Source organism: Prunus avium, chromosome 4 (genome assembly GCF_965620075.1).
Source record: "Prunus avium chromosome 4, drPruAviu1.hap1.1, whole genome shotgun sequence".
NCBI classification, from domain to species: domain Eukaryota; kingdom Viridiplantae; phylum Streptophyta; class Magnoliopsida; order Rosales; family Rosaceae; genus Prunus; species Prunus avium.
The window spans coordinates 31,257,135-31,285,110 of record NC_142287.1 but is presented as its reverse complement, the minus strand read 5'-3'; the positions used below and the strand labels follow the sequence as shown (position 1 = coordinate 31,285,110).

At 35.2% G+C, this 27,976-nt stretch overlaps 3 protein-coding genes and 1 pseudogene across 4 annotated transcripts; 2 read left to right on the top strand and 2 right to left on the bottom strand.

Annotated features, from left to right (window-relative positions):
- Positions 1–199: 199 nt before the first annotated feature.
- LOC110761488 (transcription factor JUNGBRUNNEN 1-like) lies at positions 200–1,942 on the bottom strand. Its single transcript, XM_021963968.2, has 3 exons — positions 1,731–1,942; positions 1,317–1,621; positions 200–1,097 (listed from the first exon to the last, which is right to left on the bottom strand). Exons 1-3 carry the CDS (start codon positions 1,927–1,929, stop codon positions 699–701), a joined length of 903 nt encoding a protein of 300 aa, XP_021819660.2. The 5' UTR covers positions 1,930–1,942; the 3' UTR covers positions 200–698.
- A 2,279-nt stretch (positions 1,943–4,221) lies between these two features.
- LOC110761448 (Haloacid dehalogenase-like hydrolase (HAD) superfamily protein) lies at positions 4,222–9,911 on the top strand. The gene is made up of 11 exons (XM_021963918.2): positions 4,222–4,540; positions 4,706–4,755; positions 4,868–4,931; positions 5,284–5,332; positions 5,442–5,510; positions 6,391–6,452; positions 7,388–7,468; positions 8,193–8,347; positions 8,456–8,540; positions 8,961–9,104; positions 9,519–9,911. Exons 1-11 carry the CDS (start codon positions 4,269–4,271, stop codon positions 9,619–9,621), a joined length of 1,134 nt encoding a protein of 377 aa, XP_021819610.1. The 5' UTR covers positions 4,222–4,268; the 3' UTR covers positions 9,622–9,911.
- Positions 9,912–12,320: 2,409 nt separating this feature from the next.
- On the bottom strand, positions 12,321–22,779 carry LOC110761446 (protein ROOT HAIR DEFECTIVE 3 homolog 2-like). The gene is made up of 22 exons (XM_088252583.1): positions 22,425–22,779; positions 22,274–22,340; positions 22,082–22,184; positions 21,845–21,915; positions 21,273–21,336; positions 21,117–21,182; positions 20,958–21,005; positions 20,816–20,878; positions 20,649–20,705; positions 20,203–20,361; positions 20,036–20,104; positions 19,851–19,942; positions 15,270–15,348; positions 14,596–14,761; positions 14,390–14,514; positions 14,011–14,273; positions 13,835–13,931; positions 13,572–13,742; positions 13,382–13,486; positions 12,903–12,997; positions 12,699–12,795; positions 12,321–12,614 (listed from the first exon to the last, which is right to left on the bottom strand). The coding sequence occupies exons 1-22, from the start codon at positions 22,570–22,572 to the stop codon at positions 12,321–12,323; spliced, it is 2,499 nt and encodes an 832-aa protein (XP_088108709.1). The 5' UTR covers positions 22,573–22,779.
- LOC110765904 (LOB domain-containing protein 29-like) lies at positions 17,728–19,178 on the top strand (annotated as a pseudogene). The gene is made up of 2 exons (XR_015835385.1): positions 17,728–18,652; positions 18,753–19,178. The product of XR_015835385.1 is annotated as an LOB domain-containing protein 29-like (transcript).
- Positions 22,780–27,976: the final 5,197 nt, after the last annotated feature.

Sequence of the window (27,976 nt, the reverse complement as noted above, 5' to 3'; positions counted from 1 at the left end):
GATTGAGTAATAGAGGGAGGAAAATAGCCCCATGTAACTTTTCACCACCAAACATCCATTGAAATTTTATCTTAGCTTCAACGAATTTAGTCAAACTAAAGAGAGCGACTGAGTTATATGCTACAAAATCAAAACGAATAGTCAAAAGAATAAATAATGACTTCTCCCATTCTAAAGGGTGCAACTGAAACTGCTGCTCTCAAGCTACATGCCAATGATCATAAAAGTTCAAAACCAATAATACAGGACCAATAACAGGAATATAAAAAAAAAGGCCGCCAACCTTTGCCACCCACTCATATATAAAACATTGAAGTCATACATACAGAAACAATGACTTCAATATTAGTGTGTGCCCCTCATATATATATATATTTACTTTTTTTTAAAATTTCTTCTGAACAAGAAGAAGAGGTTAGGGTGGCTTTTTTTTTTGTTGTTGTTCAAACTACTATGATGAAAGTGCTATACGGAGGCCGGGCCATGACAACTTCGGGTCTATACCTAGCTCCGCCCCTGGATATATCTTAATAGAATGGGAAAAGTTATAATATTATTCATGTAGAGAAGCATTAACATATCCAAGTGTGAAAAAGGAAAAACATGGAGACAAAACCCTACTGTAGTCCTCATGCTTCATGGGTCCCTAATCCACTAACTACGACAAGGTTAGAGATGATAGTTTCCACTACCTGCAACTATATAAGCAGTGATGGATTTAGAACACAGTCGACCATTGGTCTTAGCTCATCCCAGTTTCCATCTGATGTTAACATCTCATCTTCTTTTGGATTCGAAAAGCTTATGTATGAGTTCCCCATTGGATCAACTTCACCTTTTAAGCTCAGCTGATCACCTGCGGAAAATCGGTTTCCTTCGTACATATGACCGTTATAGAAAATAGGGCTCCTTTCAAATTGATCCTTATTAGCAGCCAAAGCACCAAAACTTATATCTGATTCAGGACTGCATGGTTTAGAACTTGAGTCAGCCACAATTTGCTTTGGATTCGAAGTTGTCTTATGCCAATTTGATGCATACTTTCTGCAAGAATAATTATTATCTCGCTTCAAAATCCTGCAAAGTGTCCAAACTTCCTGCAATTATATGAAAGAACTAGTTAGTTATACCATCTCTTATATATAGAGAATAACAAAAACATGCATCTGAAGTATTGATTATAGGTGGATTGAAGCGTGTGGTCTAAATTCATAGTTTGATAACATAACATGCCAAATATCTAGTAATTAAGAAACGGGCAACTAAGAGAGAATCTAATAGCTATTCAACATATATGTTATATAAGAAGAACGTACAGCTTCTTGAGTATAGTTCTTGATGTTAGAAGTGTCATCCTTGCTTGAACTAGGCGGAAGGCGGAATTCGTGCATCATCCAGTCAGTTTTGGTACCCTTTCCGGCACTTCCCCGGTAGTAGACTAGGGATTTCTTTAAGCCAATGCAACTGTGAAAGTCACCAACAGAATATACAGGCTTATCAATGCCAGTGGCTTTCCAAAAGCCTGATTTTGTGACCCGGTTGGGTCTTATGCTATTTCTGTACTTCTTTCCCCTTCTGCAAAAGAAGTACCACTCCTTGCCCCCAACAATGCCGCTAGCTTCTGCATTTTCAACAATGGAGAACCAAAATCATATATATGAACAAATATTGAGTAGAAGTTGTCTACATAAATTCTAAATATAAATGAAGAGAAATGGAGAGGAGCATACTTGGAAGATCCCAAGGGTCATATTTGTAAATATCAATAAGTTTGATGAGTTCTAGACGAATGGGTTTGTTCTCCACCTTCCTCCGAAGATAAAACCTCACAAGCTCTTCATCAGTGGGATGAAAACGATACCCAGGAAGAAAATTCGCATCTTCCTTAATGTTGTTTGAATCACTACTCATCATCTTCTGAACCTCCATTTCTGTATAGTTTCTTCCTCTTGGTGTTTTCTGATCCATTTATTTGAGGATTTAAAGCCAATTAACCCAGTGTGAAGAGAGTGTTTTGGTCAAAGTCGTGTGCTTGACTGACAAAGATGAATTTGTCACTTTTGGGTGGAGAACAAAAAGGTTGCTACTATCATATCATGATTGTCTTCAATTGGGTCAGATGTTTGGACCAAGTGAAAGAGAATTAAAATAATGTGACGTATTGGTTTTGAAAATGTTTGCTAAATTAAAGGAAGAGAAGTCATTGAGAGTAACAATTTTGACTAAATTTGCAATTTATTAGTTGTGGCGATTATGTAAACCGCAACCCTATGTTTATTTCCTATTTGAGAGTGAGAAACTGGTTTTCGGTTTGTCAAATTTTCAGGGCATGCAATGTAGACACTTTAAGAAACTTATTGTATAGTACTAATTTAAGTGTTATAATGAGTAGATGACGGACATACTAGAGTATAGTATATATAATATTAGTAAACTAGTAACATCACGCGACGGTAATACAGTCTCACTAGTACTATATACTATTTGGATTTCGTCACCTCATGCATTCATGTCCAATATTCATGCTTAAATTGTACAAAGAAATCCTTAAGTTAAGGCCCAATAATTGGATTTCGTATATAAAATTATTTATTCATGTATATACACATTCATGTAACCGAAGAATAAAATCTTTCATCTGGAAAAATTAACTTGATTAGGATCTTTACAAAAAGGTCAACTTTGTTAGATACATTGAAGCGACTTTTGATCTAAACCTATAAACATCACTTGTAGGTTCATACACAGATTTCATTTTCCTTTAATTGGCATGCCAATTGTGATTTGGGTGGCTGCTGCCAAGATTATTTGACCGATTTGTTGATTGGTTTTTCATTTGTCTGATCGATGGTTGATTGTTGTATGAACCCCCCAATCGTATATATATATATATATATAATTATTGTCGACATGATTATATATATTTTCTTTTTCTGCTAAGAATACAAAGAAATTATTTGTTTATTTATTTATTTTGGGGGTTCAAACATAATATCTTCTTGATAACTTATTTTAGAAATCAATGTACGTTTGTAGGCTAGCTAACTAAGTTGGAGCATACACACCATGAATCGTTTAAGTCATACTTATCCAAAAATATCATACTTACATTACATATAGCCAAGTTATAGTGTATTTTTGCTATATTGATTTGTTTTATGAGATAAATGTATTGATAGATTGTAAACCTGAATCACATATAAAAATCAACCGGATTAATAATATAAGTTCATAGTATGTATACATACGCATATATATATTTGTTATCTTTCACGTCGAAGCTTCTAAAGTATTTATGTTCCTTTTTTTTTTTTTTAATATATAAATGTATAAGGAAAATTAAACCTTGAATTCATCTGCCATCCCATCTTTGTCATATATAGTACTCCATTGCTAAGTCTCCATATGTTGGTAAAAAAAGAAAAAATAGGCCGTCTAGGCAGGGTAGAAATGAATAATTTTCTCTCTATCTCACTTTTCACGTGATAATAAGTCAAGTAAAGACTAATGAAAGAATTTTATTTTGTTAACATAGGCAAGCAGGTTAAAAGCTGTAGTAAGACAAAATGGATGAATTGATGTGGTGAGCATGTAAAGTCAGATTAAACTCTCCGGAATGATGGCTTTTAATTAAACAAAGTGTATTTCCAAATTAAGAAGCTTAATTTGTGCTGACCAAAACTATTAAAACAGTGCAAGAAATCTTTCTCAATCTATGGATTAAGACAGTTTTCATAAAATAATTAACATTCAAGCCCTCCCAAAAACTCAGGTGATCAACGACGGCATGCGTTTTGACTTTTCCAATTTCCATAAAATTTTATTTTATTTTTACGTTAACAAATTCAATATTCCAACACATGAGTAGTGAGATAAGGAAATGTTGGTTGCGTACAATATTTTATTTTTATTTTCTATAATTATGACCTTTTGCTCACGTCATCATCACCTTGGCATATTCTGCTAACTGAAGACAGCTGGAGCCGGAGGTAGTTAGCTCACGTGCTAACCACGTGTTTAGTTAGTTTCTAATTCCGTTAGATAGTTAGGCTTTTAAGCAACGGTTTTAGCATTCTGTTAGGACTTAAGAGGGTTTCCGGATAAGTCCAAGGCCCAATTCCAATTGAGCTTTTCCCGGGTCGACCCGGCCCGCGTTTAAGGGCATAAAAGTCATTTCGTAGCAAAGAAAGCTTTTTCTATAAAGCTGATATTTCCTTCCACAGTCAGCTGAAAATCAACAAACCGTGGACGCCAATAGACCAACTGCCATGGAATTCGCTTCTTGTTCAATTCTCAGAGCTCAGCCATTTTCAACCTTCATTCTTCCCGCCAACGCCAGCAACACCCACTTGTGTGCTTCATGGCCTTCATCCAAGCACAATCTCAGCTTGGCCCTTCCATTTTCCTCCACTTTCACGAGAAATTCGACTTTCCCGGGAAAATGTCAGCACTGCAATCGTTTCACTGCTTTCAGCTCGATTTCCGGCTCCCAGGACCAGAATCCATCTCAGAAACTCGCAGTTCTTCTTGAAGTTGACGGGTGACATTTTCTTTTTCTCTTACTTCGAGTTCAAGCATTTTGTTTAATTTGTTTTCTCGTTCGCGTTTTCTTGTTTCTTTGGAGCTATTGTTTGGTGCATCGTTTTTTCGATAGGTGTTGGGATTTTCTTGAAGATTTTTCCATGACGCATTGTCTTTCTTTCAGGGTCCTTATGGATGCATACCGCTTGGGGAACCGACAAACCTTCAATGCCGGTGAGCAAATGCAGTTACTATATGCATATTGTGTAAAAGAATTCAATAGCTAATTGTTGAGTATGGGTTTTATGTGTTTATCTCACCGTGTTTTCTTGTGGTATATTGTCAGCATTTCGAAAGCTTGGGCTTGACTGTGCAAGTTGGACAGAACCTGTTTATCTGGACCTCCTGAGGTGTGAAATAAAAATTATGTGTAAAAGATTCTCTGTAAACATGGTTCTTTTATTTCTTTAAGTTATTTATTTAACTTGTAAGCTTGAAATCTTCACTTGCTTCAAGCTTTTTTTTTTTTACATATGAGTGAGTTGAATAACATTGCGGTGTGTGCATCTGGGTCTTAAAAATTTTTACATATGGAAAATCACAAGGTTCTGCCTCAGATTGCTTTTTTGCTGCACAATTATGCCTTGTCTTGTTTTCCTCTTGTTTGGTTTGAAAAAAAGTATTGAAAATGTTTGGATTAATTAAGGTTTTATCAACTTTTATGCCTAAGGTTGTTCACAGTCGTTTATGCTAATTTTTCAGGAAGAGTGCTGGTGATGAGGAAAAGATGCTGAATTTGTATTTCAATCGGGTGTGTTACTCTTTTGTTGTCTTTGAAAAGTATGAATGCTTAAGGTAGTTCTTTGAAAATTTCCTTCATTATGTATCTTTTTCTTTTAAATCAATGATCTGTCTTGCAGATTGGTTGGCCTAGTTCATTGCCCACAAGTGAGAAGGCGTCATTTGTGAAAAAAGTTCTGCAAAACAAGGTATTTCATATCTAAGATGACATCTAATTAAGGGCTTAAGTTAGGTTTTAGGGATGCATCTCTTATCGATATCTGATCTAACAACTGAGATTCTAGTCTAGACTTAGGTCATTAACACAAAAGGTATATTACTAGGATTTAATTAGCTTTACTTGGGCTGCATGGGTTCAAGTTTACCAGGTTGATAAACTATTGATCACTGATCGTTTCTAAGCTTCCTTAATGTTGAGGATTCCATTGGCAAGTAGGATATGCACAAATGGAAGTTGTAGTGTTTGAATCACCATTTTGATCTTATAGTTGCATATACTATGAGGAAACGAAAATATGGCGGAATTTATAATTGCAGGTCTGATAAGAAATCTGTTTTTGATTATAATCCCCTTCCTATTTTAAGAGAACTGTTTGTATATTTTTCCAGGGTAGATAAGTTGCAATCCTGATTTAAAAACAACAGAACCTTATTTGATGGCAGACTGAATATAGATAACCATAACCTTAAAGTAGCTTAGGAAAAATTAAGAATTAGAATTTTTATATTCCTCTTGAAGTTTCTACCTATGAATTTTATCATTTTTACACAAAAGAAATAGCTTCTCTGAGATAACTACAAAGTCTGGTTTCACTTGATAGCTTATTGTGTTTAATCTGACGAACGGAATATAACACTATTATTCCGGATGTTGGACCTACATTATGCGTTGTATGGATGTTCGGGTATTATCTCAGTTCAAATAATTATTCCAGTGATGAAAGAATGGCTAAGTACGTAGTTAAATCATGCCAAGCTTCAAATTTACTGAGATATGATCACACAATCTTTTAGCTCTGCCCTATTTATAATGAAAGTAGCTAATAATAATTGGTTTGGTTTTTACAGAAAATTGCGATGGATGAGTTTTTGATTTCAGAAAGTTTACCTTTACGACCTGGAGTTAAAGAGTAAGTTTTCTCATCCTAGTTAATTGTAAATTATGCATCTAATTTTGTATTCCCTCTAAATCACTAATCCATTTGAAACTTAAAAAGTTTGTATTAAATTTCGAATTAATTCTCTAAGATCATAAGAATATAATGTGGTTCTGTGGTTAGTGTTGCTCTCTCAGACTTAAATTGAAGGTTATTGCAGTGCAGAATTATCTGGAATGTCATTTATAGTTCGAATTTGTAAAATATTAGTCACAATGGGTTTTATGCTGTATACTACCTTATTTTTCTCTTTCATATTTTATAAGTTTTATGATCATATACCAAATATACTACTGATACTAAATTTCGACATGATATTTTACTTCTTCAGATATGAATAGCTTAGACCAAAACCATGTGCTAAACCTTTTTATTGGTACTGATTTAGTCATTCATGGTTTCAACTTTACTTTTCAGAATTTCCAAAATTTGGAACGAGCATACAACAATAAATAAAACTTGGAGTTTAAAGAGTCACGATTTCACCATGATCAACATTTGGAAATGCTAAAAGATCCTGCTAAAATATTGCCAGAGGAACGATATGAAATTGAAGCTGGCTTGGCCACCACTACATATCAAAGTGCTGTTATATTATTTCTAAAACTCTCTACCAGACTTTTGTTCTCAGAAGTTTGGCTAAGACCACGTGTTAGACATGTCAGGCGTCTTATTCTTCTCAATGACTAATCAAAATGATTTGAAATTACTTTGGTTTATGGTCCAGATAAACTGATAACCCCAAATCTAGAGAAAGTAAGAATAACCATACTATAGATAATAATTTCACTTGAGTTTTCGTGAGATTTCATATATTCGTCAATGCCATGTCTGGTTGCCCATTTGTGAATTTCTTTTTTCTCCATGAGTATTTAACAGTTACACTCGTTTTCTCCTTTCATTTGCAGATTTATCGATGATGCATACAACGAAGGAATACCTGTGGTCATTCTGACAGCCTATAGTAAGAATGGGGATGAAATTGCCAGGTAATGACAAACAATTTTTCTTCTCGTTTTTATGTTTATCTTTGTTCATAAGTTTCTAGACGATTACCAACATGCTCTGGCTTCTGGAGACGTTATAATGCACTGCTGCTATGACTACAAATGCAAATTGTTTTTCTTCCAAATTTCTGTTTCTAAAGTTGCCTGACCGTATATACAATTTTCCATTGTTGCTTTTGGAGACGTCATCTTGTTTACCACTTAAATACTGTAATATTTTGCAAACATATACACATACATACGTACATGTATAAGCTGGATAACTTTTTTTTAAAGGTAAACAATAACGCTTTGGCTTGTAGCACAGATTAAACTGACAAATGCGACTAGTTACTTAGTGTCTTGTTGCTAGCCTAAAAAGGTTTATTGATTTATAACTTTTACCCTTGCTATAACATAGATATAAAGAAAATCCACAAGTTTATCCAATGAGGTTTGCAATAGGCTCAAGACCCTGCTCATGAGGGATCACCTTGTCTCAGGCAAACTGAGACAAACTGAGTAGTTTATAAAGTTCCATTCACAGCCTTCATGAACATATGATTTTCTACTGCTTAATAAATACTTTAATGAATCTAGTCTCTTTCGATGAACTTCTGATACTATCTATTAATCCTTACCACCACCCTACCAGTTCTAGTTCAGCATGCTTTATGGATGGTTTAGGACTAAGCTAATACTCCAATTATCTCTTTATAAATGTTAGATCAATTACTGAAAAGCTTGGCCAGGAAAGAATTTCAAAGCTAAAGATCGTTGGAGATAAGGAGGTTGATCAGAGTTTGTATGGCCAACTAGCAAATAGTAACGACTTTTCTTCTGGTATGGATGAGCAACTAGCTAAGGAGGCAATAAAAGCAGGTAGGCTCTTTATCTCGTGTTAATAGTCATTTATATGTTTTGTGATATACATTTTTTCAGTGCAGAAGATTGGGTACTAAAGGGCTCTCTTCTTGCTTTCTGGGTCAGTTTCTGCTGAGAAACAAAGGATTGCAGAGGAGGTTGCATCATTGCTAAAGCTGAATGTAGAGATTGATACTACCCCATCTGAAAGGTTAGCTAATTTGATCCCTTCGAGGATTGGTTTGTGTCTATCTATTATTTTTGTTTTATGGGATTTCTGATGTTCAGGTTTTAAAAGAGAAACTTGTCACTTTCATGTCTGATTCTGCTTACATTAGCGTTGAAGACCTGAAATAATGCACCATATGAAATGAATATATTTAATAGTTAATTTTTGCTTTTATTATGTTATGGTAGGAAATGCTGAGCAAGTTCATGTCTTTTATAATTTTTTTTCTTTTTAGCAATGACTTATCTTGATCTCAATTTGAGTATTTTAGCCTCTATCAGATGGCCCATTAATTCTTGCTCATTTGATTGATTAGGGTAATATATTGTCTGTTCTATCACCAAATTACTTTTCTGCTTGTACTGATTCCAACCTCTATTTGACTTTTTAATTGTTTTCCAGCTTAGAGAAGGTTCTTGCTACCTTGCGGGCCGGGGCAGAAAATGCTGGACTACCAGTATGCGATTGTGTTCTTATTGCAGGAAGCCAGTCTGGTGTAGCAGGAGCTGAGCGAGTGGGCATGCCATGTGTTGTTTTAAGAAGCAGGTGAAGGCTTATTTCAGTATGATACCAGTCTGCATGCACGTTTTGAAAGGATGGTTTCAGTATGAAACCGTGCCACTTAGGTTGGGAGAAAAAAATTTGGTGTTAGTCCTTTCCAAATATAAAAATACTAGAATGACTTATTTCATCCTCAGCACTTGATTAGAAAATTGGAATAATTAGTTAAAGTGCAAACAAAAGGAATGAAAATGAACATACCAGCTAGCCTAACAGGTAAACTCTTTTGGACGTTATGCCAAATAGCCTAACATTTAGTTATTGTAGCACATCTTGCATGCTTAATTTTAGAATTGCTCAGAAAAATTCCTGCCTATTCACTATATCAGTTTGATTTCTTATTCACTAACTCTGTCTACTTGGCTAATTAATATTATTTATTTTTCTTAATCCCTATAGTTTGACGGCTCGAGCTGAGTTCCCTTCAGCAAATGCAACAATGGATGGGTTTGGAGGAGCAGACCTGACCATCACTAAACTACGCAACAAGAGAGGGTCATGAAATCGAATCATGTTCTGTTTTCTGCGAACCTATTAACAGAGCAGCATTTTTGTTCCCCATTGGTGATATGTTTGGAAGATTCATCTCCCAAAGAGATCTGTTAAAGGGTTAAAACAGAATTACATGCTAATCTGCTTTGTAATTTCTTCACCTTATAATAGCTGTTGTAGTTTCTTAATAGCTACTGCGTGCAATATAAGACTCTGCAGCAGTCAACTTTCTGATGTCAATTGTTCAGCAATGCTTGATGACGAGTGAAGATTAGTAAAATTTTGGCATCTTGGGCGTTACTTTGAGATTCTTGGGATTTCTTCAGTGGCTTAATTAGAATGAGTCATGACCACTGGTTTTTTTTAACCCAAAATATAAAAAGCAAACAGCTAGCTAGCGTTATCCCTGATTAATGGAAATTAAAACTTTGATCATAGCCCCACAATAACAAGTTAATTGCAACTTAAAAATAACCAAATTTGGAGTTGCGCGGAGGAAAACCCCATTCGATCCTCTATGTTGTTACTGGGACTGAAATAACTGCCTAAATAACCCCATTTAGCAAAAACATAAGCCACTTTCTTCTTTATAATACAAAAGCCAACCAGCATATTATGTTACACATCAACTTGCATTGCAGGTCCTAAAGAATAATTCAATAATAGGAATCACTTAAATATATTGTGTCATTTAGTTTTTCCGTCCTTCATTTAATAAGTTCCATGTTCAAGTTGCCAAACAATGGAAATATAAATTTTTTCTCTTCAATTCTCGATTTTTAGCTAAATCCCGAGTTATTTTCCTCCATCCAAACGCAGGGTAAATCCTTTTTGGTCAATCATATTTTGATTAGATGTAAAGGATCATTATGGAAACATACATAATCCTTTTTGTTCAATAAGATATGTCAATAACGTAGCACATTGTTTGGCTCGTTTTGCGCTTTCTATTCAGAATGCTTGTTTTTGGGAGCAGCCTCCTGATTTTATTCAGGACGCCTTGCTTGCCGACTTGTTGTAACTCTTCCTCTCATCAATTTTATCGCTAATTTTCAAAAAAGAAAAAAGTCCATTGAGATGAATATGATGCAATGGTTTGATTCCTCGTTTACCAGGTCTACTTGGCTTCTAAGCTAGATTTACAAGAAACCCAACTTGAACTGCAACCATGTGTTGTGTAACCTGGCTAAACGGTCTTTACCAAACCGAAAGGACTTGCCTTGTAACAACAAAGAACAAAAACTCGAACATCTTTCTAGTTCTAGGTAACTTTATTCAAAATTTGGTCTGCAATTGGGCACTCTGCAATTTAAAAGAAGCATAAATTCGTTAGGGAAAAAAAAAAAACCAGAACAATATTCAAAGCCGCAATTGCACGGGGTGCATCGTTTAGCCTATCCAATCCAGTCCACCTTTTTGTTTACCCTCCTATTGCGTGCCTGATGAGCCTGCTACTGGGACTCAAATAAGTAAACACATTTGCCAAAGGATTTGCCACCTTCCTCCACCTACGACGCACCCTAGCCTTTTGGAAATACGAAAGCCACTTTCTTAAGTAAAAAATGTTTTCAATTACAGGAATCAATTAAATTATTACTTTTGCTTAGTTTTAGGTCGAAGTTGAAACTTACCCTCCATTTGGATGAGGGAAAATAACTCATAATTTAGTTAAAAGTCGGAAATTGAAGAGGAGAAATTGACAATTCCCTTATTTGGCAACTTAAGCATGGAATTTATTAAATGATGCACGGAAAAAATCGTGGAAATTGAGGCATCAAATTCCTGAGTTTAATTTTCACCAAAATAGACATTATTTCACAATTTTCATAGTGCCATTACAAAATTTACATAAATCCACACACTGAAATATTCAATTGCCAGAAATTCAAATGATGGAAATCTAAATATCGTCATTTTAGAATTTTATGTAATTTTCAATTCCTTCATCCAAACGAAGAATTAGGGTTGACCTAAAACTAATCAAACATGACATGTGATTACACTCAGAAAAGAAAATATGGTTATTACATCTTCAAATTTCAAAAAGTTTTTTCTGACCTAAACTAAATTCCCTAATTTTTTTTAGTAGTAAATAAAAAGAAAATAGCAAGTATTAGAAATTTAGGAGTAGTATAATGGCTCAATTTCTTTTAATAATGTAACAAAAAGAAAAAGCAACTATGCATACATTCCAAAACTTTTGATATGTTAATCAAATCCTGTTTTCGCCCCGAAAAACAGTCTTTAGCTTGCTATCCAGTGCTGTTTCATTCAGCCGAACAGAAGTCAATTCTTGCTGGAGTGAATCAAGTTTGGCCTGTGCAACTTGTAGCTGCAGTGACATGGAGTCTGCCCTATTGTTTGCGTCTGCATGTGCTGCACGCTCACTGTCCAGGAGGCCTTGAAGGACATGAACAGTACTAGTTCTCTGCTCATTATTTGATTTTAATAGTGATTCTATTTCCTTCTCTCTTTCTTCAACTCTTGCCTCCAGCAGAGCAACTTTCGAATGAGCTCCCATCTCTGATACACGAATTCTCTCTTAACTCATCATCCAAGTCTCTTTTTTCCCTTCGCCCCGAAAAACATTAAATCCTGTTTCCACCCTGGCTGTGCCAAGAAGACAAATTAAGAAGCAAAATGCAAATAGAACAGCGCTGTAATTCTAATCTGATACACACGGTACAGACAACATAGAGCATTTACACATCACGACGGTTCGACTTCTTGAACGTTTGTTTGTCGCCTTTGTCTCAAGGGAGGGCTTGAGTATTCGACGCCACCATCCGATGACGAGATATTAGATGACACAGATGACTCAGGAATTGAGTTTGATATTGTGTTTGGCAGAGGTGTTTCATTTCTATGACTCTGGTGAGCAACAGAAACTGGCCGCCTGGGTGCTTCAGGTGCTGGATTATCCTGAGCTTTTTCTGCAAGTTTTCTTAAAAGATCCATAACAATTGGAAGAAACCTCGATGCGATAGATAGTATTCCTGACAGCTGCTAACACCAAACAAAGGAAACTAAAATTAGAACCCTGATTAAAATAAGGAAAATTCCAGTAAAACTAAATTTTATACTCACGATGCCATGTTGGAACTCTCTCGCAATGTCCATCTGTACCCATAAGGCCGTTGAAATTAAAAATGCAACAAATAGAACCATGAGGTAGAGAGGGTTCCTGTTTCATTTGAAGGGAAAAGCCACATGATTGACAGATGGGACAGACTTTAGGGACATCCAAACAATTAACAAATGTGGAGAACCTAGTACTCTTAATAAACTTACTTTATAAGGATAATAAGTTCGTTAAAACCAAGAACAAACATCGCCATAATAGCCCATAGAGGAGGCCACCAGTTGTTACTCTGCTTGTAAGCCTCCTGAAAATACAAAAACAAACAGCAGCAAAATAAAATTGTACGATTAGATTGAGCAAGCCTAAGCCGTTAAAAAGTCAAGATTAGGATTTCCATTAATTGTTCTGGAACTTCATATATTACAATGTTTTGAATTAGGATAAATAAGAACAAAGAAATGTCATCTGAAGACAATGCACATATCCTAATTCCAAGTTCCTACTATTAGTTGCCCATTACTTTAGCAAGAGCATACTCCATTATCCAGATCTTCCTAATTCAAAATTTTGCAAAACATTTCATGAAAAACAAATTCCATTTATTCTTCATGCAACACCGTTTAAATGATAATAAGAGCAATTACACTACTGAAGTTAAGAGTTAAGATAAAAGAAACTAAAAATATACCTGGGCTGAAATAGCTTGAGTGACACTATACTCAGTCTCTGCCTTGAACTGTCTCCACAACGACTTGCATTGTACTGGAGTAATTAAAGTATCCTTTGATGAAACCTGGTTCAAAGTTAACCTTAAATAAGAAACCAGTTTGATCATACAAACATCATACAGATAAACCAAAACGCATTAAATGGTGTACCTCTTCCCAAGTGCTTGAGGCAAGAGGATATGTAGAAGCTGCTGTTCTCCTATCTTGCGAAGATGAAACAGTAACAGTTCCATCCATCAAAGAAGAAAAGAGAAGTTTTTCAATATTATCTGACTTCTCCTCCAAGCGGATGGCAGCCATGACTGACAGAAGCTTTAGAGACTGCAAGAAAGAGATCATAAAATACAATAATATATCACTTTAACACAAATAGACAGATAAACTATACTTCCATAAAAGTTCCCAATGATTACCGCGGATCGGGCACCCTTGGTAATACTTCTAATGTCTTCTTTCTCAGTCCAAACCCTAGGCATTGAATCACTATCATAATTGAAGACTGTTGAGAACCTGAGAAATGTTAACAAAGGTGATAAGCAACCAAACTGACAATGAAAAAAAGGAGAAAATTTGTTGATTAGTTCTCTACCGATCCTTCATGTGGATCATAATGTTTGCAGCCTCTTCTCGTGCTTTTTTCTCAACCACATTTCTTGCATAATCCCTTAAATTTTGCATCATTTTGGTAGATGTATCTTTGTCCAACTCAAAACCAGCAACTGCGGCTGAGAACTCTGATACTGCAACTTCAGTTTCATGATTAAGAAGTTTTCTTGTTGAAGTCCAAGTGTCTTTTCCACCAGTTTCAAGTAGTGCCTCTACAGGTCCAGTTAAAGATGCAGAAAGTTGTTTCTGCAAAGTTTAAGGGTATTTGCATTGAGTATTTTGAATAACAAATAATATGAGCATAACTTTAAAAGTATCATCCGGTGTATAACCAAGACTTTACTCCATTATCAGAAAACTACCTCATAATTGATATTCAGTTCTGACAACTTTGCACTACGAACGGATGATGCATGAGCATCTATATCACGTTTAAGTTTTTCCCTGACTCTCGAAGCATCCCAATCAGCTTGTTGTATGGCAGCATCTGAAAGAGCATAAAAGATAAGTAATAAAAAAAGATTTTTTGGTTGACAAGCATATTAATTGCCTGCACAAATTCTATTACCTGCACATCCTTTGTCAAACTCAAGCATGGAAGACTGAGTAGAGGTACGAACAGATGAAGCAAATTCTCCTCCTTTGTTTAACGATTGCTCCAGCCTCACTTTAAAATCTTCAAGTGCTTTAGAACGCTGGTGTCCCATCATGGTCGTGTATGCAGGGTAAACAAACTGGAAAATTCATAGGAAAACAAGATTTAAGCTAAAATAAGCATGATATTTGGAATCAGTAGCTCCTATGAATTCTCAAAACTGACAATATGAAATCCATCCTGCACATTAATTAGTCTGGGTTTGAAGAGAATCTGAACTATAAAGATCGGGCAATGTTACTGTTTGAGTATTACATTAAAAGCAGGCTCTATAGTCACTTTAAACTTTTCGTATGTAATTAGATGGAGTCAAGCTTCAGTAATGATGTTTGGCAGCTTATTTTAAACTTAATTATTTGACAGGACTACCAGAAGGAGAAAATTTATGTTGCCAATACACTTCATTATCATGCCCTTCATTTTGAGATTGGGGTCAACAGTAATGCGGTAAACAAATTAATTCGGAGGCTTCTAAAAATGAAAAAACCACTACTAATTACAACTTTCCTATTTTCCAAGAATTGTCTAAGAAACTGAAAACCTAACTAAAACCTCTGTTAAATTAGGGAGACAGAGAGTAGCCATACATCCAATGCTTTTGACTCCAACAATTGTCGTTTTGAGTTCCCTACACCTTCGTCAAAGTATATGGCCTCCATGTCATATCTGTCATTCATAAGCAAGATCAAGACAGAAATAAAGCCAATACTAAAAACAGTACAAGCCCATACAACACCAACAATTAAACTTCCTATATATGCATAGTAAACACACAAAATAAGGACACATATGCACCTTAAGAATCCCTCAACTCTGAGATGCTACTCGCTAGTTTTAGTAGTCAAGCCAAAACCAGTGGACAAAGTAACGTGTGAAAAATGCATCCAAATTTTTTTGAATAAGTGATCAATCCAATGACAATGTAAAACTACTACAAATATAAGGTAATAGCAGCATAAAATGGAGATACACTATACTACCCAAAATTACACAGACAAAAGGAATTATTCTCTGAAAAGCAGTATGGCTACAGTGGTTGCTTTGTAATTATAGCGTGAAATAACCAACAGAGTAATATCTGGCCTATCAAATATTAAGAACTTTACATCATACTCATAGCATTTGGTTGCTTCCTTGCAAGCAGTTGAAGGATAATAAAAAATTTACTTATTGTCGAGCCATAAGTACTATCACCTAGGAGAAGTTTTATCTTTTTTGACAAACTTTAGGAGAAGTTTTATTTTTTGACAAAATTAACTTTCAGCTGGTGGAAATACAGAAGATGGAGCTCTTAAATAAGGCACATAAGCTTGGTTCTTCAGAACAAACAATCTAATATATATGGTTGGGAGAGTGTTGCAAGTCCAGCAATATAAACAGCCTGGCATGACTACTTTGTAGAGAGAGAGAGAGAGAGAGAGAGAGAAGGGGGATGACTGAAAACAAGAAAATAGAATCAGATCACGTAAGCTACTACAACCCGAGAAAATGATCTTAAGCATCTAACAGTGTATGTACTTAGGGTTTAGGCTTTCAGCTGGTGGAAATACAGAAGATGGAGCTCTTAAATAAGGCACATAAGCTTGGTTCTTCAGAACAAACAATCTAATATATATGGTTGGGAGAGTGTTGCAAGTCCAGCAATATAAACAGCCTGGCATGACTACTTTGTAGAGAGAGAGAGAGAGAGAGAGAGAGAGAGAGAGAGAGAGAGAAGGGGGATGACTGAAAACAAGAAAATAGAATCAGATCACGTAAGCTACTACAACCCGAGAAAATGATCTTAAGCATCTAACAGTGTATGTACTTCCCTCATATCTTTCTCCACCAATATATATTCAATTTTAACACATGTTTTTGAATACTACAAGAAAAATAACTTATGACAACATGTAATCAACAACGTGCATTCATATGCGTTGTGGAACAATATTTTTAACAACCCGCAGAAGCAGCATGTTGTATTATACAATTTATAACAACGTGCGTGTATAGTGTGTTGTCAAAATATAGAATAGAGCTATTTTCACAACGCGACCTTGCATGTTGTAGTAGTTTTAAGTTCTACAACGCACGAAGCGTGTTGTCAAAATTATATTAATTTATTTAATAAATAAAAAATTGGCGGAAAAGAGAGTCAAATTTTTTGCGGGAAAAGCCCCGCATGCGGATGCGCATCCTCTCTCTCTTTCTTTCTCTTTCTATTTCTCTCTCTCTTTTTCTTCTCTCTTTTTTCTTCTTCTTTTCTCTTCTCCCTGTACCGCCGACAGTCTCTCTCTTTCTTTCCCTTTTTCTTTCTTTTCTTTCTTTTCTTTTTCTTTTTCTCTCTCTTTCTTTTCTTCTTCTTTTCTTTCCCTGTGCCGACGATCTCGCCAGGCCCTTGAAGGAGGCACAGATTCCCTTCAAGATCCACATCGTTAAGGACCATGACATGAAGGAGAGGCTGTGCTTGGAGGTGGAGAGGCTAGGGCTCCTGCTGCTGTTGTTGCGGTTAAAGAGGATGACGAGGAAGAAGCCGTGATCAAGCCAGTGGTAAAGGACGAGCATAAAAAAGGTTAGGGCTTTTTCGCTGATTTAATTGCTAATAACTTCAAATTTTGGTCTTTTTTTATTAATGGATTAGGATTTACAAATTGCGATTATATCATGTTAGTTTGTTTAACTGGCGATTATATCTGTTAGTAGCAATGGGGGTGTATGATTGTTTCGTATATCTGATATGAGAGCTACAAATGGGAACTTTTTCTGTTTAGGAGTTACTGATGCAATTAGATGAGCAATCTAACTTTCTGCAAAGGGAAATCTGAAATTGTTATATCAGGTGAGGGCTTGTGCTCCTCATTGTTGTTTTGCTTCCGAAGTATTGTGAACTGCAAATCATTTCTATTGTCTATATTATGGATTTTTAGAACCAAGGTTGATTAAGCGAAGTTTGATATTTTGCAATGTTCACAAGTCACGGCTGCTCTCTGAAGCATCATGAGGTTCTTTGAATGTGAAAATAATATTTTTGAACTAGATTAGCATGGACATTTCCTATTTAAGTTTGTTTTACTATTTAATTCTGTATACGATCCTTATGCACTTGAGATTTGGCCTGTTTAGCTTTATCACTAAAATATCCTACCTATGAGAATATGTTCCCCATGCCAAAAGCAAGTCCAGCTCTTTCTATCGTTGAAAATAATCATGTTAGGTATTTTCCCTGTATTTTCTCGGGCGATGATAGCTTCTGCCTACTCATGTTAGGCTCTTTTGTCTCATGTCTAGTGGAGAAATTTATTTCTTCAAGTGATCCTTTGCATGCGTTTGATGGTTCTGATTGCCTGAGAATTTTGGATTTACTGTTAAAATATATCACTTTACACATTATTCTGATTGCCATGGTTTATTATTATTTGTTAGGTAGGATCCCAAGGTAAGGTAAAAACAGAAACAATCAATAATGGGGTAAAAACAAAAACAGAAATCGCGGATAATGCGGGGCACAAATCACCATTAATGTGGTAAAAACAAAAACAAAAATCGCGGATAATGCGGGGCACAAATCACCATTAATGAGGTAAAAACAAAAACAAAAATCACCAATAATGCGGGGCACAAAACACCAACATAAAACGTATATAATGTAGGAAGCACAAAACATTTTTTCGAAGTTCATTTGCACCAATTAAAAAAGATCATCAGAACCATGGCTGGTTGTGGTTCTCCCTGTGGAGCTTGCAAGTTCTTGAGAAGAAAATGTGTGACGGGGTGTATTTTTGCGCCTCATTTCTGCTATGAAGAGGGAGATGTTGATTTTTCTGCCATCCACAAGGTTTTTGGCGCAAGCAATGTGTCGAGGCTTTTAGTTCACCTTCCGTTGAGCGATCGATGCAAGGCCGCAATGTCGATATCATATGAAGCTCAAGCCAGGATTCAAGATCCCATATATGGATGTGTTTCACATATTTTTGCTCTCCAACAGTAGGTTAATCATTTAGTACCCTTTGTATGTTCAGATTGGGTTTCTGTTCAGATTGTATGTTGAAGTAACTGATGAGTATATGCTTTTGATTTGAACTTTTCAGGTGGTCAACTTACAAGCACAGTTAGCTTTCCTCAAGGATCAAGCAGCTCAAAGCTTTGTCAATGGCTCAAACCCTAATCAAGCAGCTCAAAGTTGGAATTATGAGAATGGAATTATGAATTCAAATATCCCAGAAGAAAATTTAGTGAATATCCCAGAAGAAAATGTCTCATATGGCAGCTTCGAAGAGGGCACTTCTCATTCCATGTCTTCTTTTGGCATGCAAACAAATTACAACAGGCAATGGGGTTTTCAGGATGCTGATGAGCTTCAATCAGTGGTTTCCAGCTACATTCACCATCGATGAGTATATTGGGATGAATATAACTTTGTAATATGTATATGGAACTCCTTATTTATCTTTTGAATGAAAGCTTTGTATTCTGGGATGCCTTATGAATGTGAAGTAAGGAAATATTTATGTTTATCATAGAGCTTCTATTTATAGATAAATTATACTTTTATCAGGTAATTTTGATAATTATTTTAAAAAAAAATATATATTTGATATAACAACGCGCATTGCTTGTTGTCAAAACATAAACAACAACGAGCACAGACATGTTGTCATAATATTATAAGACAACACGCTCGGCACGTTGTTGTCAATCGCTCCTACAACGTGCGCGTGTTGTGGTTAATGTTGTTCACAACGAGCGCCAAAATAAATGACGACGTTCAACGCGTGTTGTCGAAAGCCCTACACCTTTTAACGACATCGGCTTCAACAATGTGCGCCGCATGTTGTCAATATGTTTTCACAACGCACATTGCGCGTTGTGAAAGGACTTTTTTCTTGTAGATGAAGAGAGTAAAAGTAACAACACTTAAATGGTATTAGGTTTTCCAAGTCTCTTTTTTTTACAATGAAACAAATGAAGAACAATGCTTTGTAAGTTAGAAACGAAATTGGTGCAGAGTATAAATGCTGTCTAAAGGGAAAAGAAAGGAAACATAGTGTTTCTTCTCCTAATTAGATGTTCCACCAAATCCCTTTCTTTCATCATTGAATTAAAAGAAAATCACAAACATAACAGTTACAACCCCTTGTTCACCTTGGAATTTTAAATTAACATATTTAAACCAGAGTGAAACTTACTCAGAAAGATAGGTGCCTAGGATGGAGCTGAGCCTTTTACCAAAACCTTGTACGGGACCAGTTTGGACAGCTTCTTCCAATGCCAACCAATCCTAAATCATATCATCCAATGAATGACCAATAAAACCTTATAGATCATATTAGAAGGCTAAGCATCTCAAAAATGGAGATCAATGAGTACATACCTCATCATAGACTAACTGATTAAATTTCCGGTTGGCAATCTCTTCACACCGAACAGTAGCAACCATAACCTAATTTAATCATTTACAATATTATGCTCATGTCATAGGCTTATGAGAAGTGAAGATCACAAATAGTTTTCTAATGGGAAGAAAAGAAACTAAGAAACCTTGTGAGCGGGAAGATCCAGGTCCTTGTTCTCTTTGATTACTTTCCAAATCTGTCGTGCACTAAAGGAAAATCCTGTGGCAGGGACAACACCCCGTCTATCACCAGAAAGCCCTCCTGGAGAAATAGAATGGAAAAAGCGCTGCCTCAGTTGAGCAACCTGCATGATACAGGCCATAACCAGTAAGGATCACAGTAAATTTACAATGAACTAATTTACTTAGGAACATAAGAAATGTTTACTCTGATGTGAATGAAATCAAATGATTATGTTTCCCTTGATACGAAGGACATCAAGCAATTCTTCATATTTACAAATATACATATTCAACCAATTATCAGTAGATGATACAACACGCCCCAGAAATCGGAAACCCAAAAAAGAGAAATATAATGGCCAATATGATTTTGGACATAACGAATTGCTCCTGATAATAGAGGGGTTACCTCCTCCTTAAACTTCTCCTCCTTCTCTTCATAACTGGACAAAGCAACTACTTCTACCTTCATGTCAAAGAATGTTGTAATCAGTTAACAATAAGCTTTGTGACTAATGAGGACATTAAATAGAACACAGGCTGTCAGAAAGTAGAGAAAGATATAAGAGATCTCACACTAAAGAAATCACTGAAGGGGGTACTTTTATGGGCTTGGGGCTTTGGAACTCCATCCCATATCTGCAGAATTTAAAATATCTGAGAGATACGAAGAAAACAACTAAGGTATAAAACAACATAACGTTGAAGACGAAATTACCTTCTGTATATCTTCCCTCAAAACCGGCTCCAGATATTCAAACGGGGTCTAAAAAAAGGGCCACAAACAAGAAAAAATTAATATAGAACAAGAAAATATTTCACGAGGGCAACATAATTGGATAGATCCTGTTAATAAGCTAAAAAAGTATGCCCAAACCTTTGTTTTATCGCGTATAACAAACAGTAACGTCGTTTTACGGGGGCTGAATAAGCGCATCATGACCTATATAAATTCAAAACCAGAATTTCATTAACGTTAACCGACATTAAATGCCGAATAGACAGTAGAGATATAGACATGGTTCAAGGGTACCTGAAAAACTGTTTTCAGTAAAGGTTTGTTTGCAGCTTGCTCGCGACCTATATCATGACACCACCTATATATAATCCAATCTCCAATTAATTTTAAATTACATGTATATGTACAAATTACAATAAATAAAAAAGTATTGACATGACTTTCCAGATAAGAAGTCATGTAGACAGTATATGGTTGTCACTATGAGCCTACATATATACTGTTATCTTCAAATGTCAAACAACTTCAGGACTCTGAATTAAAAGTTCCTAATGTGAATAGCCCCCGTTTTCATGAAGGGCAAAGTCCTAATTAAACACTCACTGAGAAAGAAATGATGTCAGAAGCTTCTTTCCTAGGAATATAGATGTTGAAAACAAATTTGGAACGAACTTTGTCTTGCTAAAACAAACTGACACGAGATACCAATGCATGTGACAATCTTAAATAGACACGTCTACTCATTTGACATAACACTTATTACCAGAACAAATTGGAGGAACCACTACATATATGGCCATCAACTATGCAAAGTAAGGTACGTTATCAGCCAGGTAATTCCAAGATAAACCAAAAAACAAGCTTACATATTTATCAGCACAATGTCTGAAACTGCCAGGGCAAATAGGGCGCTTTGCTTCTCAAATGTAGTATCATCCTGGAAAAGAACAGAATTGCTGAGGAAGCATGAAGAGCGATTAAATCTGAGAACAACTACATTTTACATAGAGATTTAAAATGTGAATAGAACTATGCATTATATAGCTCTGATTATATCCCTCGCCAAAAAAGAACAAATGGGATTTTAACAAAAAGCTGATTACCTCGCCTCTCTCCCTGCCATCAGTACCCTCCAAATCCATGGCAATCGTGCAAGGCTCAATGCCAACACACTTGGCTATCCAAATACCCTTAGTTGTTTGGCTCCTGAAGTGAATACATACATATAATATATATTTAGCACCTATTCTAAAGCAAATTGAGTATATGACCAACTGAAAAGCTCAGAAACTAACCTTCCACTGTATGCATCCATCTCTCTAAACTTAGTGTGGAACAGATGGTTCAATAAAGTGCTCTTCCCTGTGATTTCATAGGCAATTAATTACCCCAATGTTGCTCAAGCTCAATCAATTAAATTATTGAAGTAAAAAAGCTTTCTTTTACCGCTGCTCTGAGGACCCATGATGGCAACAACAGCATAGGAGAGTCCACACTCAGCAAGCTTCACTTCCTTGACGAACCTGTCGAGCCCAGAAGAGTTAAACTCACCATCTCCATAGATGAGTTGTGTGGCGCAGCTATCTTCCTCCATGAATACAATACTCTCAAAATCTTCAACTCTAAGAGCCCAAATCTAGGCTTCAAGGCTCCAACTTTCAAGCGCCGACTTATATAAACTTGGAGAGCAAGACGACCCAGACTCTACGCTGCCTTTGAACTCAAGCCTTCTTATTCTGAGTAAGTAAAGCTTCTTCTTGCTTGAAGAGCAAACAGAGTAAATAAAAAAGTAAAGAGTAGAGCGAGGGACTGGTGTCTCTTCTAAATTTCTAATGTCGATTTTTCGTAGTATCGAGACCTCTTCCTTTTTTTATCTTTTTTTTTAATTAATTTTTTTATTTTTTATATTCTAGTTTCAAGAAAATTGGCGATGTGTCGTTGAATTCGTTTGTGTTTAATGGACGTTAATCCTGATCTGAATGCAATATGATTTACTTGCCAACTATATCCTCGTAATCAAGACATTATCCTTACCTAGAATAGGAGATACGTTGTGTAAGCACCAAGTAATCAATGTACGTTTGTAGGCTAGCTAACTAAGTTGGAGCATACACACCGTGAATCATTTAAGTCATACTTATCCAAAAGCATCGTACTTAGCAGGAAGTGGAATGAAAGGTATAATCCATAAATAAAAAAATAAAAAATTCTTAATTAATTGTTTCTGATTCATCGGTTCTTATTTGTTTTCTGTTGAAAGGGGTCACTTAATAGCCAAGTTATATATAATGTACTTTTGCTATATTTATTTGTTTTGTGATATAAATGTATTGACAGACTGTAACCCTGAAATACATATTATGATTCGTCTGGTTTGAACTTGTAAAACACAGTACTCCATTGCTAAGTCTCCATGTTGGCTAAAAAAGAAAAAGAAAAAACAAAAGATATGGCCGTGTAAGCAGGGTAGAAATGGTTGGTGCATCGTTTTTTCAGTAGGTGTTGGGATTTTCTTGAAGACTTTTCCATGACGCATTGTCTTTCTTTCAGGGTCCTTATGGATGCATATCGCCTGGGGAACCGACTAATTTAACCTTCAATGCAGGTGAGTAAATGCAGCCTGTATGGGTTTTTGGTGTTTATCTCGCCGTATTTTCTTGTGATATATTATCAACATTTCGAAAGCTTGGGCTTGACTGTGCAAGTTGGACAGAACCAGTTTATCTGGACCAACTGAGGTGAAATTAAAATTATAAGCAAAGATTCTCTGTAAACATGGTTCTTTTATTTGTTTATGTTATTTATTTAACTTGGTAAGGTTGAAATCTTGACTTGCTTCAAGCATTTTTTACATATGAGTGAATTGAGTAACATTGCCGTGTACGCGCATTGTGAGAGCAAATATTTTCGTCTCCAATCACAGCACGCCACGTGGAAAAGAAGATTATCCCTTAAATTAATTAATTAAACCAATTTACTTGGTTAATTAATTAATAGGGATAATATCTTAATTATAAGATATTATCTTATAATTAATGAGATAATATTATTAATTCAGATATTATCCTAATAAAGGGATATAATCAAGTCCGACCCAATCTCTACGAATTTGAGTAAAGAATAAACTCCATTTAATAAGAGTTTATTCTCTACGAAACTCTACGAAACCTTAGCCCCGAGGCTCCTATAAATGGATGACTTCATTCATCATTCAAGGTACATCTAAACTTACTCCTAATACCCGAAGCTCTCTCCCTCTCCACTCTCCATATTTTCTCCACACAGCTCCGGCTACCACAGGCTCCGGCCGCACGGTTCACACCATACATTCAACTCCGTACCCTTTGCTTAGCTATTGTTTTCCTACAAACACTCAAACTAACTTAGGTATCGGAGGGCCTTTGGCCAACACCCCCGGGTGTGATATATTTACTCCAGTCTTTTTTTACAGGAATCGAGGAAGAGAGAGAAGGAAGATCGAAGGTTGAAGGATCTAAGAGCAAATATTCTCTCATAAGATTATTTGCACAAACATGCATCTGGGTCATAAAATTTTTAGTAAATTGAGCTTAGACCCATAAAATTCATTTAAAATCACCTACAACCCTTCCCTTTATTTTTCTATTTAAAATACTCAATTTTTTCAAATAATACCCGATGACTAGAATCCAACTAAGCAAGTTACCTAATATAACTTAAAATTTGCTTTATTGTACTTTTTGGATTCCAAAACTACCCATATTTATAAGTTAATGTGTTATGGGGGTGTAACTAATGACACACGTTGAATTTGGAAAGATCTCCAATCGGTTGTAATGGATATAGGAATTAATTTAGAAACTTATTTGAAATTAAATATTAAATTTAGCATTAATGTATTAGTAATCTATAGGTGATTAACGTTTCAGTTTATTTAATAAAAAAATTATGTTGTTTTCCTTTTATGAATTATACGACTAGTATTCTATTTATTATAGTTTTATGAATAATAGTGTACATTCTAATTACGTTGAAAAAGAATTTGATAATCTATTTATTGTTTGTTTTTTGAAAAATATTTTTTTTTAAATGAACCTAAAGCACCTATTACTTGTTTTATGAAAAATAATTTGATCATCTTTTTATTGTTTGTATTATGAAAACAATTTTTTTTAAATGAACCTATTTTTTCTCTCCAAATAATGCACCTATTTTTTTCTCTAATAATGTACCTAGTAAAACAATTTACCTAGTATAATGAACCTATTTTCAATTATACAACGTACCTATTTTCTATAATTTACCTAGTAGTAATGAACCTATTTTCAATTGAAAAAATGTGCATAAATTTCAATTATACAACGTACCTATTTTCTTTAAATTATTGTGTACCTATTTTTAATTTATGAAAAATGTACGGAATTTCAATTACAAAGTAACTGACCTAGTTTTTTTTAAAAAATTTGGTAAATAATATACCTATATTTTTATACATATATATTTATATTTATATTTTTCATATGTACATTATTGGATATGTAATTTACATTTATTTTTGGTTTGCAATTTTAGGGGGCGATATGTTAGAGGGAATGGCAACCAAAAGAAATGGGGTGACTGATATACTATTAATAGGGAGTTTTAATTACAATTATGGCAGTTAATGAAATGTTTGGAATAAATTATAAATAAAATATGAAGTCTGATGGGAATGATGTAAAAACATAGGAATATTATGACCTCTTATATCCTACTGGTCATTTAAGTTTGAAATTGGGTTTTACACATAGATTTATAGAATGATGGGTATAAGTCTAGGAAATAGAAATTGTAGGGACCTGTATTAGACAAGCCCAAAATTTTTTTACATATGGAATCACAAGGTCGAAGGTTCTGCCTCAGATTGCTTTTTTGCTGCACAATTATGCCTTGTCTTGTTGTCCTCTTATTTGGTTTGAAAAAAAGAATTGAAAATGTTTGGATTAATTAAGGTTTTATCAACTTTTATGCGTAAGTAGTTTATGTTACTTTTTCAGGAAGAGTGCTGGTGATGAGGAAAAGATGCTGAATTTGTATTTCAATCGGGTGTGTTACCCTTTTATTGTTTTTGAAAAGTATGAATGCTTAAGGTAGTTTGAAAATTCCTTCATTCTGTATCTTTTTCTTTTAAATCAATGATCTGTCTTGCAGACTGGTTGGCCTAGTTCATTGTCCACAAGTGAGAAGGCGTCATTTGTGCAAAAAGTTCTGCAAAACAAGGTATTTCATATCTAAGATGACGTCTAATTAAGGGCTTAAGTAAGGTTTTAGGGATGCATATTTCATATCGATATCTGATCTAACAACTGAGATACAAGTCTAGACTGAGGTCATTAACACAAAAGGTATATAACTAGGATTTAATTAGCTTTACTTGGGCTGCATGGGTTCAAGTTTACCAGGTTGATAAGCTATTGATCACTGATCGTTCCAAAGCTTCCTTAATGTTGAGGATTCCATTGGCAAGTAGGATATGCACAAATGGAAGTTATAGTGTTTGAATCACCATTTTGATCATACAGTTGCATATACTATGGAGGAATCGAAAATATGGCGGAATTTATAATTGCAGGTCTGATAAGAAATCTTCTTTTGGTTATAATCCTCTTCCTATTTTAAGGGAACTGTTCGTATATTTTTCCAGGGTAGGTAAGTTGCAATCCTGAATTAAAAATAACAGAACCTTATTTGATGGCAGACTGAATATTAGATAACCATAACCTTAAATTAAGAACTAAAAATTTTATGGTCCTCTTGAAGTTTCTACCTATGAATTATATCATTTTTACACAAAAGAAATAGCTTCTCTGAAATAACTACAAAGTCTTGTTTCACTTGATAGCTTATTTTGTTTAATCTGACGAACAGAATATAACAATACTATTTTTCTGATGTGTTGTATGGATGTTCGGGTATTATCTCAGTTCAAATAATTATCCAGTGATAAAAGAATGGCTAAGCATGTAGTTAAATCATGCCGAGCTTCAAATTTACTGACATATGATCACACAATCTTTTAGCTCTACCCTATTTATAACGAAAGTAGCTAATAATAATTGGTTAGTTTTTTACAGAAAATTGCGATGGATGAGTTTTTGATGTCAGAAAGTTTACCTTTACGACCTGAACTTAGAAGAGTAAGTTTTCTCATCCTAGCGAATTTTAATTATGCATCACTAATCCATTTGAAACTTAAAAGTCTGTATGAAAATTTGAATTAATTCTCTAAGATCATAGGAATATCATGTGGTTAGTGTTGCTCTCTCAGACTTAAATTAAAGGTTATTGCTGTGAAGAATTATTTGGAATATCATAATTATTGTTTGAATTCGTAAAATTTTAGTCACAATGGGTTTTATGGCGTATACAACCTTATTATTCTCTTTCAGCTTTATAAGTTTTATGATCATGTACCAAATATACTGATACTAAATGTCCGCATGATATTTTTGTTGGAAAATTGGCTCGCATAAAGGATACTAAATCTTGGACCAGCGACCGGTCGCATGACATTGGCGACCGGTCGTTTTCAGGCAGAGTCGAAGTCTGGAGCTAAGTCGACTAGCGACCGGTCGCCAGCTATTTGCGACCGGTCGTTTTCAGGCAGAGTCGAGGTCTGGAGCGAAATCTTCTTGCGACCGGTCGCCCGACACATGCTGTTTCGAGTTTGCACTGTTTCTCAACAGTTTCTTTAGTGTGCTATCGTTTTCTATCCACTTGCAAGGATATTTTAAGTCACTTCTGACTTAAATGAAAGGTGGCAAGTTGCTGGGAAGCAAGGAGAGCAAATTAAGGAAAGATGTTGGCTTGTTTCAAGGTGTTCCTACCTTTGTTGGGTAGCTGAACTTGTAGCTGTCATTATCAAGCCCTTTGCCTGCCCAAGGTGTGATCTACTTCAGTAAAACAAGGGTAGAACGTGGGAAGATGTGATGAGGCTTTTCTCAAGTGCAAGGGGTTGTGTATTTGAGATAGAGAGGAAG

Coding starts and splice junctions, on each gene's coding strand:
- LOC110761446 (XM_088252583.1), bottom strand. CDS start 22,572: ATGGAGGAAGATAGCTGCGCCACACAACTCATCTATGGAGATGGTGAG. Junction 12,998..13,381: donor CTCAAGCTATTTCAGCCCAG/GTATATTTTTAG, acceptor TTGTATTTTCAG/GAGGCTTACAAGCAGAGTAA. Junction 12,796..12,902: donor GAACTTATTATCCTTATAAA/GTAAGTTTATTA, acceptor CAAATGAAACAG/GAACCCTCTCTACCTCATGG.
- LOC110761488 (XM_021963968.2), bottom strand. CDS start 1,929: ATGGAGGTTCAGAAGATGATGAGTAGTGATTCAAACAACATTAAGGAA. Junction 1,622..1,730: donor TGACCCTTGGGATCTTCCAA/GTATGCTCCTCT, acceptor TTGAAAATGCAG/AAGCTAGCGGCATTGTTGGG. Junction 1,098..1,316: donor AGAACTATACTCAAGAAGCT/GTACGTTCTTCT, acceptor ATATAATTGCAG/GAAGTTTGGACACTTTGCAG.
- LOC110761448 (XM_021963918.2), top strand. CDS start 4,269: ATGGAATTCGCTTCTTGTTCAATTCTCAGAGCTCAGCCATTTTCAACC. Junction 5,333..5,441: donor TGAATTTGTATTTCAATCGG/GTGTGTTACTCT, acceptor TCTGTCTTGCAG/ATTGGTTGGCCTAGTTCATT. Junction 6,453..7,387: donor TTACGACCTGGAGTTAAAGA/GTAAGTTTTCTC, acceptor TTTCATTTGCAG/ATTTATCGATGATGCATACA.